The sequence below is a fragment of the Perissodus microlepis genome, chromosome 12 (assembly GCF_051167445.1).
Source record: "Perissodus microlepis isolate ML-2025 ecotype Zambia chromosome 12, ASM5116744v1, whole genome shotgun sequence".
Lineage (NCBI taxonomy): Eukaryota > Metazoa > Chordata > Actinopteri > Cichliformes > Cichlidae > Perissodus > Perissodus microlepis.
The window spans coordinates 21,820,069-21,834,751 of record NC_140472.1 but is presented as its reverse complement, the minus strand read 5'-3'; the positions used below and the strand labels follow the sequence as shown (position 1 = coordinate 21,834,751).

The 14,683-nt window shown below is 40.5% G+C and overlaps 1 protein-coding gene across 1 annotated transcript in view; it reads right to left on the bottom strand.

Annotated features, from left to right (window-relative positions):
- Positions 1-5,370: 5,370 nt before the first annotated feature.
- The window catches only part of ccser1 (coiled-coil serine-rich protein 1), a 131,665-nt gene continuing 122,352 nt past the window's right edge, over positions 5,371-14,683 (bottom strand). Inside the window, exon 11 of the mRNA XM_084946730.1 lies at positions 5,371-10,207. Coding sequence (XP_084802856.1) covers positions 9,386-10,207 — 822 coding nt within the window. The 3' untranslated portion in view covers positions 5,371-9,385. The remainder of the gene's footprint in view (positions 10,208-14,683) is intronic.

Sequence of the window (14,683 nt, the reverse complement as noted above, 5' to 3'; positions counted from 1 at the left end):
GTTTATTTCGATGGGTTTAAAATGCAAACAGACATCACCAGATAATATAATCACCAGTTAAACTAGAACACCTGTAGCAGACCTGCAGATTATATGTACACAAACAGAAATTAGTTGAATTCAGTTTTGTTTACCTGTATATGCCATTTCGGTTCACTCCTGGCATTTTATTGCATAGTAAACATTGTAAATCCCTATTAGATGACTTTCTCACATCAGATCTATTGCCAGCAGTAGGAAGAACGAACTTCCTTTTAACACGAAGTGACCTCCATCTGAACCAGGCTCAGGGAGAGTCAGCCAGGCTGGCGGTGAGGTGAAACAAGGAGTATGGACTAGTTATATCACAATCACTTAATTTCTTTTAGATACTATGTTCCTAATTTTGGCACATATGAAAAAAGGAGCTCCAGAGATTTTTCGAATGTGTGAAATGAAAGACATACCCTGGCCAAACATTAGTCTAACATTCTGCACAGCATTATTGCAGCCTAAAGGAATGCTAAATACAATAAATGTAGTTTTGCCTGAAGTTTATAAAGTAGGCTTTATATCTTTAACACATGCTCATACTTTAACTGTTTTGTGTCATGTGGGTTAATAGTTAAATATACCTGGGTGGATATCCTCTGGGTGGAAAAGTCTGCAGTGGGTTTTTTGTTTGTTTGTTTTTAAAAAAAATATTGCCTAATGGAGTTTTATATTTTTCCAGGATTCCCAGCAGTTCTGTCAGTCAGATCAGTTTGTTCCTGGCCTAATTTCATAAAAGCATGGGTGCATTGTGTTCTTGGCAACCTCTAAAGTCTTTTGTCTCTTACAAGTTGGGCTGATATTCTGAGTTTCTTTTTGTTTTGACTGGTGGATAAAGTGTGATGGCCTGGAAAGTTGTTTTCGTGAGTCCTGATCAGCGACTCACAGGTTTGTGAAGTGGGAGGCAACAGTGAATAAAACTGCAGGATTAGTTTAGCCGCCTGTGCGTGTATTCTTGTTGCTTTTCCATTCATCTTCTTAACTGTTTGTTCAGTTCAGGATCACAAGGGGGGCTGGAGCCTGTCCCAGAGTTCAGGGGTACACCCTGGAAAGATCAGCAATCCGTTGCAGGGCTAATACACAGAAAACCATTCACACTCACACCTAATACCAATTTAGAATCAAGATTAACGTAATCTAAAGTCTTCGACATATGGGAGGAAGCAGAAGTATCACCCAGAATCTTCTTGGTGTGAGTGCTGGGCTGCCCAAGTTCCTTTTCACTTGAGTATCTGACTTGTGTGTGGGTATAATACCATATGCTCCTGGTCTGAAGTATGTCCACACCCTTCAGTGGTCATTACCTACAATAAGGTGTGAGGAATTTTGATCACATGGCTTTTGTGGATGTGTATTTGGTCCGTGGCGTCTTTCCAACAACTGTGACATTGACTGTACATCTGCACAGACGTTTTCAGTGCTAAGAAGAAAAACTACTAAACATTACAAGAAGAACTGGTAAAGACAGTACAACGTGTGCACACACCGCGCTTTAAGTGTATAATAATTGCAATGAAAAAGGAGATTCTTGGTTACCTGCAGGCCAACAGTGCATGTAATGCAGGCCAGTCATTTATTTATTTATTAGTTTCACCAGCTGCTGTGTGCTTTCGCACAGATTATTATCCTGTATTTGATTTAATTCACAGTTTCCAGTGCATTTTAGACAGCTGGAACTAAAGATTATTGATTTACATTGAAACTGCTCAAATTCTAAACATCTTAACTCAAAATCTGCTTAATAGCATTTTCCCAAGCTTTTAACCTCATCTCACAGTTGTTTGCTCCAGTTAAACAGAGACATACACAAAACACAGAACAGATCAATACCTTAATTAATATGAACACTTAAATAAGTTTGTGTAAGACAGTGGTGTGGGTGTGTATTTAACTTTAAAAGGAAAAAACAAACAAACCCCAAAACATGTGCTTTCCCCAAACCGCTAGCTTCAAAACAACATAAGATCAGTATGGTAAGATCAGATCATTTTTTATTGGTTGGTATTTAATGTGTCTTTTTGGATTGGTAAGTCTGTGCTTTGAAGCAGGATTTTATATTATCCACGTAAGGTCAAGTTTAATCCTGGCTTTTCTGTATTGCAAAGTATAAACAGAGAACAAAAAAGTATAAACAGGCAGTATATTGCCATATGTTACATTTTAGATTAGCAATCAACAGGTAAAAATGACAGCCTACTCACCAATAAATTCTCCAGAAAATAGCGTCACCCAGTGTTGCCAACTCCTCAGTAAGGAAAATCGCTATTGGTTGTCCTAAAAGTCGCTAGAAGTCGCTAAATGACGTCATCGCCTAATTTGCATAATTGGTCATGCTAATCTAATTGTAACCTATGTTGCTGGAGAGAGAAATAACATCGTGGAAGAGACATAAAGTGAGTAAAAAACGTCCTAAATGCATTTAGAGTTTATTTAGAACTACAAATTAAATTTCTTTTAGCAATTATTGTTTTTTTTAATGTCACAATTCCAACCCTGCTCCTTTACCCGGGCTTGGACCGGCAAAAGTGACCCGAAATAGGCACTCTGGTGGAGTTACTTTGTGTGTGTGTTTATAAGTAGTTTTAAACCTTGTGATCCACAAAACAGCATAAGAGTAAAAGAGTAAAAGAAGAACTGACTGCATTACAGCACCCGCTGCTTGTTGAGAGTAAAAGCGATATGTGCTTTCACGTCTTTTTTTAGCGACTTTTTTTTTGAAAAAAAGTTGCTAAGGGGTCTGAAAACTCGCTAAATATAGCGACAAAGTCGCTAAGTTGGCAACACTGGCGTCACCATTCCTAGAAGATTCCTCAGACCAGTGAAGATTATCTGATGTCACCTCATTGGTACTCTAACCCAGTGTTTCCCAACCTTTTGGAGCCGCGGCACATATTTCACATTAGAAAAATCACACGGCACACCACCAAACAAAAACGTCACTAAAATCATATTGATCATTTTTCCCTGTGCACCAGGCAGAGCGGAATTGGCTGGATTTGTCCCCAATATACATTTTTTGCTTTCCTCTGACAAACACGGATTATAAAAAATACACCCCATCGTACTCTTGATAATGTTTATAAGCCACTGGCGGAAACGGGCTTCTTATGGAAGCCCGTTTCCGCCACTAAAAAAAAAAAAAGGATCCATAACTCGAAATTTCGAGTTATGGATACTAGCTTTTTTGTTTTTATTTAGTGGCGGAAACGCAGCAGGACGAGATAAATTCTTCTTCGTCTTCTTGTTTTACTGGCAGTTAGCAATACATTTAATTGGAACAATAAGTTGTATCGCCCTCTAGTGGAAAAGATTGTAATTGTTCTGTCCGTTACTCATGCCGGTCGCTGGGACGCTAAGCGACTTCTTGCTCCAATTAAATTATTCACTTTGTTGCCAGTAGAGCTGTGATTGGTCAGAAGATACCGATGTGCAGAAGAAACCCTGGTTTACTTCATAACCATTTTTGTGATCGTCAGTTTTAGGGTAAGTGAATCCATATAATTGAATTATACCCTGGATATGTAGGGCCCAGATCTTACAGGTGACACTGTCCAAAACATCCCACATATACTTCAGGAGGAAGCTTTTTTGTAAAAGGGTCAGCAGTCTAGAGACTTTCATGTATGTTGCGAGGATGGAGTGAGTGAATGAATAAATGAATTCATGAACAACCTTTGCCCTGTGATAGATTGGGGTAGGCTTGAACCACCTTGTGACCCTGAACTGGATAAATAGAAGAAAATGGATGGATGGAAGGATGGAATGGAAGTCATTTAAATGTTTAAAAAAAGACACATTTACCAGAGGTTAAGGTTCAGTTACATTAGACTACTCTTTATAAGCCATCTATCATGTTATACGTTAATGTTTTTGTGCAAATACTGCAGAAAAATTCAAGCGAAGTCAACAAGAATGTCAGGAACCATAGTTTAACTTTTACATCTTATGTTAATCATGTTAATAAGTCTGATGCAACTATAATCCATATTTTCCTAATAGCTTAATCCAACTAGTGTTACGTCAGACAGTTTGCAGCCAGGACAGATCACCAGTCCATCAGAGAGCCAACACAGAGAGACAGACAGCCATTCATGCCCACATGCATACCTACAGCCCATTTCCGCACACAGAAATGCATACGTGGGAGGAAAGTGGAGTACCTAAAAGAAACCCACGCAGTCTAAGAGAGAAGTCCACACAGAAAGGCTGCCCGCCAACAGGAATGAACATTCTTGCTGTCAGGAAACGGCACTGACCACCACAAGCCACACACACACACACACACACACAAAGAATAATTAATCAGAATACAAGTGTCTTAGATTTATGTGCTTTGGCACATGGCTAAGAAAACAAGCAAAACATATTTAAGGGGTTATCAGTTGTCAATATTAGCAGATGATTCATTTTCAGCTTTTCGGTAAGATCAGTCATCTAAATTTTTTGAACTGAATATCAAACACCAGAAAGGCTTATTGCACAGCCTCCGGAGGATTCAGCAGCAGCAGCAGCAGCCGCACAGATACACATCCTGTCAATTATGTGAGCTCTTTGGACTTCAAAGCTCTGTTAATCAGTAGCCTGTTTACTGATGTGCTGACCTCCTGTCCTATCAATTACAGCAAGTTAGTATCAGAACTGCTGTCTTCTGTGTGTGTGTGTGTGTATGTGTGTGTGTGTGTGTGTGTGTGTGTATATGTATACTCCTCAACCAGTCATAACATTACCAACACTAATTGAGTGAGTCCAGAAATGAGGAGCGTGCACAGGTCCTCCCTAAGGGGTAAACAGTAAAAGCCTACATTCCCCCCCCCCCCAAAAAAAAACAAAAAAAACCCCCAAACCCACACACACAAACTTGTGCTAATGTAATTGATTTTCTAAACACTTCCATACTTTACGGTCACTGTCAAATGAAAACTTACTCAGATAGGTTGGAGGCTGATGTCAAATGAGGTAGAATTACTTCTGTCTGCACCCACTGCCGTGCACAACTCTTTAAAAGTCCACTCAAATGTTGTTGCTGGAAAAGTTTTTCCTCAGTCAATCTTGGCGAGCGATGGCCCCTAAGATTCTTTATTCATTGCTTTGTTGTATGTTCTACTTTCAGTCTTTGATTTTATTCATTCTTTTCTTTAGAGATTTGTGCAGCACAGTCTACCCAGTCTGAGAGAGGGAACGTAGGTCCCTGAGATTTATTGCTTTATTGAGATGCACTTTTTAATGGAAGCAGAATCCATCACTCATTCTCACAGCTCAAGTGCATCCCAGCCTTTCTTCAGATACAACTGACTTTGCACCACTGATAATAGAAAATGGAATGAAAACATAAAACAGTAACAGATTCCACCATTTTTCTTTTACTCGGCAATTTTAATTATATTAAATATTAACAATAAGGACACAGTGGACAAAAAATAGTTCTCATATGAAGAAAGAAATGTGAGGGTGGGGGGGAAGAAAAATACTTTGGGTAAACATATACAGCAAAGCATACCGACCGCCAGTTAGTCCTTTAAAAGAAGTCCTTGTCAGAGAGATAAAATTCCTAAACTTTAAAGAAGGATCAAGCAAACTCTGAAGAGTTTCTTTTTCTTCTTCCACATCCGTGTGGGTGGATTATTTCTAATAAATTGGTGGACTAACTGGTCAGGGGTTCACAGCACGTGTCTACCCGAGAGTTTTGTACACTTAAGACATACATGTGGACCTGAAGAGGAAAAAGCAGTTTTAACAGATTATCATCGTTCACTTTCTGGAGCAAAAGGCTGAAGCAGGGAGAGAGAAAGTAGAATGGCCTTCACACTTATTAAAACTGTCACATTTGCTTTCTGGCGTGTAACCAATTGTAACCTCTAATTACCTCTTGTTAATGTAAAAACCAAAACACAGTTTTTGTTATATTTTAATCTTCTGTGTGACAGCAAACAACACATTTGACCCCTGTTATCAATAGTGATCATATGAGAACACAAACTGTTCGTGACAAATCACTAATTTATGTACAATTATTCATTCAAAAAGAAAAAAACAAAATATGATTTAAATACAATAAGCACATTGAAGAGCTAGGACAGCATAAAAACTCTTTAATTCAATAAAATTCTAACAAGGACAGTTTTATTATTACTGTAATGTCCGTTGTGGTTATTATCTTCACTAATATCTTTATTTATTAGTGCCAAGACACTTCTTATTAAACTGGTCCTATGGTGATAAACAGATAAATAAGGCAAAAATACCCAAAACAAAACAATAAATTACTCCACAACAAATGTTTGTAGTGTCTTAAATCCACAACATGCTGCTAGGTGAAAAGAAAAAGATATTTAGAGGTACCACTTTTGCCGATTCTGGTTTCCTAACAGTTTATTCTTTTAATCTGAAAAGGAAAAATGTCTTCACATAAGACAGGCCCACGCCACATTTCAACTGCTGTCTTATGTTTTCAGGCATTGACATATGACATTAAACAGCAGCGTACCTCTGTGGCAAGTTTTAAATTCAAACACAGTGGAAATGAGCTCAGCTCAGCTGTGTGTGGAAAAAAATAACACCTGAGTGGGCAGTGGAAACGGGGTTAAACACTCTCCTAAGACGTTTCACATGCCCTCAGCTAAATTATGATGCATGCATAGATGAGGGATGTAAATAGAATTTCTTAAGAGGTCAGCCAGCGACAAAACATTGTTCCCCTCCACCTGTAAACAAACCGAGCAGGGAGTGTTTAGATCGCATTACAGCTGCGGTTTTTCAGTCCCGAGTCCTCAGGAGCCATCTTACTGCCGCTTGTCTATCCTACCAGGTAGTTAATTGCATTTACCATGTGTAAAATTACTTCCCAACTAGAAAACTGGAATGAAAATCGGCAGCGCCGCGGGTCCCAAAGCTCAGGACTGAATGCCACTGCAACAGAGTCTGTAACAGACACGCTGTATGACAATACAAGCTGGGCTAGAGGAGCGAGCTAGAGTGGAGAGACCAGGGGTGCGACAGAGGGGCAAGGAGGATGAAAGGAACAGAGAAATAAAAGCAGCTACAGATCACATGCTTCACGAGAGGGACGGAGGAGAATAAGCAGATTGCATACATGAAAAAATAAGAAAATATGTAGAAGGTTGGGAAAAAAAGGAGAAGAAAAAAACAGACAGGAAGGAGAGTTGTAGCTTCCATAGCTGGGAGCAGAGCTGCCATCCTTTAGGCTTTTCTTCACCTCTACCAGCCCCTTGACTCACAAGGTGTACATTACAACACACACATGATTTATACAGCTACCCTACAGCCTGGTGCTGGGACAGGAACAGGCAAGGTCAAGAACTTCTCTGAAATCTGTAGACGCTGGGAGCGGTGAACTACCCGTCTGCACTCGGCAGATGTGCAGGCTCCCACCGCCCGGCTAACATTAGAATATTTGTGTACTCCAAACCTGTCGGGAGTGGCAGGGCTGTTTGATAAGTCTTGCCGGCAGAGCAAATATATGCACCAGCGGCAGACGGAACAGGTCGTTATGCAGTGCAGTTGTAAAAAGTGTCATCACTTATTAAAAGTTACATGTCTTGTCCCCAAACTGTGAATAATGTATGACTCAGTAGGTCAAGGAGGTTTCAGTTAATATCAATTTCAAAACAAAATGTGTGTGTCGCATTGTTCAAAACAGCTAAACTGCCGTTATACCAAAAATGGCATCTAATTAGGTCAGTTCTTTAAAGTGTAAGCAACAGAACTGAGATCAGGAAGATCTAACAAGGCTAACATATGAGGGCTGGGTATCAGAGGAAAAACCCGGTGCTCATGCTTCTGACAAATGGGAGAGTTTGTAAAACTGATTTTTGTTTCTTTCCTTTCTTCACTTGATCAAGTATATACACTTTTGTTTCATTATCTGCTTCTCTAAAAAATAATCAGACTGATTGATTCCATCAGTGATGTAGTTTTTCTTCCTGAATCCCCAAAAACTGAGAAAGCACCAGTAAGTTTAATACCCAGCCCTGAAGAAGACTTGGAAGGGTTTCATTCCAAAAACTGACACCTTTTTCCCCCTCATTAGTTGAAGAAATGCATCAAACCGCTTGTGCCAAATTGAAAAACCGTGCTCTGCTCGAAGACCTCGCTGGGATTTTGCGAACTTTATATAGGTGTCATATTGTTCATGTCGCAGGCATCTCGTTTTTAAATGAAACCCTTCATTTCAGCTTTTGCACTCTACTAATCTAACATTGTAGGTACATGTTGATTCTTGTATATAATGCAAGTAATATTGCAGCATGGTATTTGCACAAAAACAACAGTGGTCCAGATTGAAGCACAGAGTAAATCTAATTATTTATGTGAGCAGAAGGAGGGCCGTTTCTTTCTATACAAACGGGCTCTTATTGGTTATGATTCCCTTCTTTAAACACCGACATTAATCTCCACACCGAGAAATTGTTATGAAAAGACTTTAAAAAGTCGCCCCAATCCTGGTTTTGTTGCAGTACAAAATGCTCACCTGTATCGTTTCATAAATCTTAGAAAGCATGCAGTAAAAGGGTCGTATCTGTTCGTCTAAACATGTTCCTTAATCTGGACCTTAAGTGGACGTCACGCAATGAGGATTTGATCTGATGCAGGATTTGGCAATGTGAGAATATATATATATATATATATGTATATATATATATGTATATATATATATATATATATATATATATATATATACTTAGAAGCGCAATTCATGGCAAGTCCCATAGTTCCTTAAGCAGCAGATGGTTTTCACTATTTAAAAAAAGGTTAGATAAATGGATAAAAAATACAATCTCAACAATGCACACATCTCATCTCTGTTCGCGTTCACCACCCTGTTATGTGTGCAGATAGTGAAGCGGAGATATCACAGATGATGTCTCTGTGTGAGGAGTGTGTATTTTAATGTGTGCATGACAAGATTTGCGTATGTGTGCATGGATTTGAGGTTGTGAGTTTGTGTGCACTTTGTGTGTCTGTGGGCGTAAGCACATCTAAACTGTCAGCATGACACAACGTGGGAGGTCTGACAGACGGGTGAGTGCCTTTTTCATACTCACAGCTAGATGTGTGTGTGTGTGCGCGCGCGTGTGTGTGTGTGTGCAGTTGTAGCTAAGTGTTTGTTTATCAGAGCAAATTTATGAACAAAATGTCAGCAAAGGGCTCGTCTGGATTGCAAAGAGAGACAAATGTGATTGTAAGCGCGCACGGTTCGTGATTCAGGGCGATACTGAGGCAGTGAAACATGGACAACTCGTACTGAAGGAGCAGCAGTTTTGCTTTTAAGTCACTATGTTGTCACTTAGGTTGATGATATGGCTGCTTATAGGTGGAATAGTGTGACTGTGTGCTCTCAACTGTCTCTCTGTGTCAGAGCTTGCAGTTCGGCAGTATGTAGGGAATGTTGGAGGAAGACATTTTTGCGACTGTAGCTATGCAGAGACAGCGGGCCTCGAGGTGGTTGTCCCAAACGGCCGGTAAACGTGGAGGATGAGGAGGAAGAAGAGGAGGTGGAGGAAGGAGTAGGAGGCGGAGGGGAGACTTGCTCAGATGAAGAGATGCTAGCAGAGGGGCTCCCTCTGCTCACAAGACTGTGGAGACTTGAAGAAGCACTGGCCCCGACTGCACGAGGGATCTGGCTGGGGGGATGGTGATCTCCTCCTCCTGCTCCTCCTCCTCTCCTCCCTCCACCTGGCAGACTTGCTCCTCCTCCTCCTCCTGGAGTTAAGGACTCTGCAGAAGAAGAGGATACCCCCTCCAGTAGCTTGGAGGACAGTGATGTAACTGGAGAATGAGTACCGGCCACCGAATTGGACACTGGGCATTGATTCTGACTGAGGCCCGGGTGTGAAACTTGGAGCTGGGCCGGTGTGGTAGACGAGCTTTGGGCCGACGCTGCAGAAGTGGCAGAGGACAGGTTAGAGGAGCCTGGAGCCAGGTTTAGAACAGGGTTACGGGCCACCAACTGTGCCAAGACCCCCTGGTGATGGCGCTCCTCCCTGGCAGTGTGCCGCTCAGAAGCAGAAGGCCGGCTATGCAGAGGTGGATAGTGTTGTGGGAAGTGCTGGTTAGAGAGGTCCCCTACGAGTGCACCCCGCACCACCCTTCGGTCCCTTGGGGCCAGACTGGTGCTGCTGCTGTTGCCGAGTCCTGACCACCGGCCTGGATGATTGGTCTGAGAGAGAAGCAGAAAAAAAAGGGAAAGGGCAGAAGTTAAACAGACTTTATAATTTACTCTGTCAGGAAACGTGTGATGTGAATCTGCCATTTTCCAAAAATTATTTACTGAGCATGTCTCGAGTGCAAAGGAGAGGCAGCGAGTAAAACACAGACAGACAGAGACAAATAGTGAGTCAGGGAACACGAGACAAGGAGAGTGCTGCTGTGTGCTCAGTATAGATTGTTAATTGGGTGACATTTGGCGAATGATGTCTTTGGGTTCCTGCAGCTTCATCTAATTGTTTCTAAACGAACCGGAACCCTGCTCACTAAAGAAAGTGAAGAACAGACTCACAAATACCACTGAGAGACACGCACACATTAGCACACAAACAGGACGCGGTAACATGTGGACGCATGGAGATATCTACTTGAGGTATGTGCAAATCCCCACTCACGAAGCAATGTGGTGTCATTGTCTTTCTATCACACGTACACACACACACACACACACACACACACACACACACACACACACACACACACACACACACAAGCTCAATGGGGAAGATGGCACATAAAGTTAGATGGCAGAAACAGAAGCCACCTGTTTTCTTTCACACTCCACTGCAGCCCCTTATGCAACATATCTCATCACTGCCCCCTTCTTTCTCTCTCAAACTCTCTCTCTCAAACACACATTACTAAAATAACACTGGGACTAAGTGCGCAATGTTCACTATAGAAATGCAATCTCATCCGACACTGAACCTCAGGGGAAAGTAAGCCGAGTTGACATTTGCCAACACGATGGTTGTGTGTGTGTGTGTGTGTGTGTGTTTTTCCTGTGTATGGCATGCATATGCATGAGCGTGTGTACGTGCGCACGTATGCCTGCGCAACATGACGTGCATGTGCTTTCCTCATATTTCCACACAACCATACACACAAATTAACACTAAAAGAAATGTAATTACTGCACCGAGGTTGTCGACAGGAATTTGGGGTGAAAGGTAGAAATGCAATTAGCCAGAACATAGCTAACCGAATAAATGCGGTATAACAATGGAAACGCTAATTCAATGAAACAGTTTTTATTCATGAGCTAATACGGTCGCCCTGGAATTAAATTAAAAAAAAATGAAGGGGGAGAGAAAGTGGAGTAATTTCTAAGAAAGTGAGAAGATGGAGGTCCGTGTTACAAATTGTGCTTATTAGGCCGCTGTTGGTTATAAAGTATAGAACGAAAGAATGAGTAAAAACTGTGAAATGAGGAGTCTGTGTAGGTTTATAGCTGTGTCTTAGCAAACTCCAGCCAAATTAAAATGTAAATCCTTAATCATATTTAGGAGATGATCGTAATCTAAATGTGCTATCATGATTCTTACACACGCTGGGGCAAAAGGTAACACATGCCAAAGGCCACTCACCAGCAGTGTCAACACAAAGCCTTTCAGGTCAGTCCCACTGTTCTATTTTCCAGCACTGACATGCATCGACGATCCAGCAGAGCAGCAATTTTAATCAAATTTACTCCCCACACATTTGACCACTGTGTGTCCACAGTGTGCCATTGGTGTCAATTTACATCCAATAAAGCAAAAGTGTGTGATTTTCACTAAAATAACATATTATTGTAGTGCTGATGTCAACTCAAATACAAATTAAAGCACTGGCTTTACTAAAAGCACATGTTGGGTCATTAGTTTAAAAAATCCAAACCTTTTAGCACATGGTACATACATTTAATGAGTATTTAGAGAGACATAATTAATGAAGTAGCCCTTTTATAACAGTGAAAAAAAATGAAATAGCCCTGATTACAATATGTTGTTGGAAATTTCAGCTGGTGAAATGGCATGTGAAAGCCTCCAGCTACTGAACAGCACCAGATTTTTAATATCTTACTTACTAAGATGCTATATCTAGGTTCTTTTTTAAATTTCAAAATATTCTATGAGGATTTAGTTGTGACTGTGCTTGGCACTAATTTAGTCTGAGGGGGTGTAGAGTATGATGTGGGTTAAATATGATAAGAAAACAAATTCCTGAGGGGGAAAAACTGAACAAAACTGAAGTCGACCTTTCTTTGAACGTTTTTGTTCTTGCTACTGATTTTCAACACTGGAACTTGAAGATAATGTAAAGTGAATTTCTTTCCTTTTTTGGTTTTAATAATAATTTTATTTTACTGGCATATACATAACAAATGTGACACAGCCACTGCTTTCAGAATAGATGGGATGCTTGAAAACAAACAGCATGTAAAAATGTGAAAATCCTTAAATCACACATTTCAATCACAGTTTGTCTTTTGTACTGACTACTCTCCTGAGCTTGGTTCTGCTGGAGGTTTCTTCCTCTTAAAAGGGAGTTTTTCCTTCCCACTGTTGCCAAATGATTGCTTATAGTGGGTTCTTGGGGTTTTGTCTCAATTATCTTAAGGCACTTTACCTTAGAATACAAAGCATCTTGAGGCAAGTGCTGTGAGTTGGGGCTATATAAATCAAACTGAATTGAATTAAATCACTATATTAAATGGAAGCAGTACAAACCAATAACAAACAATAGATTTTGTCAGTTTCAGTTGATTTTTTTTTAACAACTTTCAATTAAATTCTGGGGAAAGAGTCACAGCTTAATAAAAAATGTTGACTACAAAAAGACTGTTACACTCTTAATCTGTCCATGCGGCCTGTCTCTAATGCTTGTAATGCTCCACCTACAGTATACAGAAACATAAAAGCAGTAGCTGACAGACTCACTGGGTTCAGAAATCAAAAATTGGAACTGAAGCCAAGCAATCTCCATTTTAACGGTTCCGTCTATATGCTTTCATGTCCAATGGTGAAAAAAAAAACTACAACAACGCTCAGCCAAAATGTCAGACGCTGTCATTGTCTATACAACTTACTTAAAGAGCTTTGGGAGTGGATCGCAGCTTTCTAATGGGCTTTAATGGGTGGATAAATAGTACAAGACTCCTTGTGAATTCCTTGATCTAATTAAGAGTGAGAATTTTCATTCCAGCCAAATTTTCTACACGGGGCGCTGTGAAAAACATGAGGGAATTGCAACAGCGTTGAATCTCTACTGTGGTGTTGCAGGTTTATGTGGGACGACTTAATTAGGGCTAAATCGCCAATCTTATAAAAAAAAAAATCTGTAGTGTTATTCCACCCTCAGTCATTTGAGAAAACAACAGAAGGTAAAGTGAGAACAGTAAGATACAAATTGGCAGGCAACTTTAAAGGAAATAATTACCAGGCACAGTACAAGAGTTAGTTGTAGAGACATATGCTCTCTATCAAAGACTTTTCTTATCCAAATTAGAAGGACAGACACTTTAGAGATAATCAATGACAATGACTCAAATAAAAGCAAACTGGTAAAAGTTGGCTGTATGTGAGAGTACAGGAGGGACATACATAGGGGGAAAAAGGTCAAGCAAAAAAGTAAACAAAGGGAAGGAAAGGGAAGAAATGAGAAGGTGATTGAAAACAGAGATATAGAAAAATGAGACCAAAAGTAGAGTGGACAGGAAAGTGCACAGAGAAAGTGAACAGGAGAGATTTACAAACTCAGGTGTCCTTTCTCAAGTACACGCTCTGCGGCAAGCAGGCTGCCTCTTTGCCACTGACAGAACAGCCTGTGTGCGCGCAAACACTCTGGAGAGTCTCTCTTTCACACACTGTCCTAAAAATACACATACATACACCCACACGCACACGTACACTAGTCATTGGTAAATCAGAGTGATTTAAAGGGGGCCCTCTCCTGCGGGCTCGGTTTTTATTGGGCAGTGAAGAATGGAGCAATGTTGTAAGGGCCAAGTTTGCATAAAAGACTTCCTTAAAACCCTAAAACAACCCTATACAATGTTTGCTATCTCCTGTCTTGGTAATTTTTATATTGGGAGAAGAGCCAGCGCGGGAGATTTATTTTATGACTTTTGCTTGCCTTGCAGCACAGCAAAGTAAAAGCTAAATTCAGGTGTAACACAGGCCCAATGTGAGGAAAATACTCCCATGTAATTGCCATCAATCACACACCACGGCCCAGTATCCCGACACCCACACGTCTAACTCTAATGAAGGTCCAGGGGGATGAAATGCATCGGACCCCAAAACTTTGCAGCTTGAGATAAGAGATAAGAGAGGCAAAACTTTGTCGCTGTGATTTCTGTATATTCTGTGACACCCACATACTTTGAACAAAGTAATCCTGTGGTTCTTTGGATGTGTGAAACGCTGGGGTGTTTGGTACAGATACAATAACAGTGCAGTACACCCACATAGATGGTACTCTAAATCCTATTTAGACTATAACCAAATACATTCTCCAATTGTGATGCAGTAGCCGAAACCATCCAACCTTTCCTGTGCTGCATGCTAGACAGTCTCATATATATTTGCTTGAAAATTTATGTCCAGCGTGATGGAAAAGTAGAGTTGGAAACATGCATAAAAAAGTAAAATGGATCCTTATTATG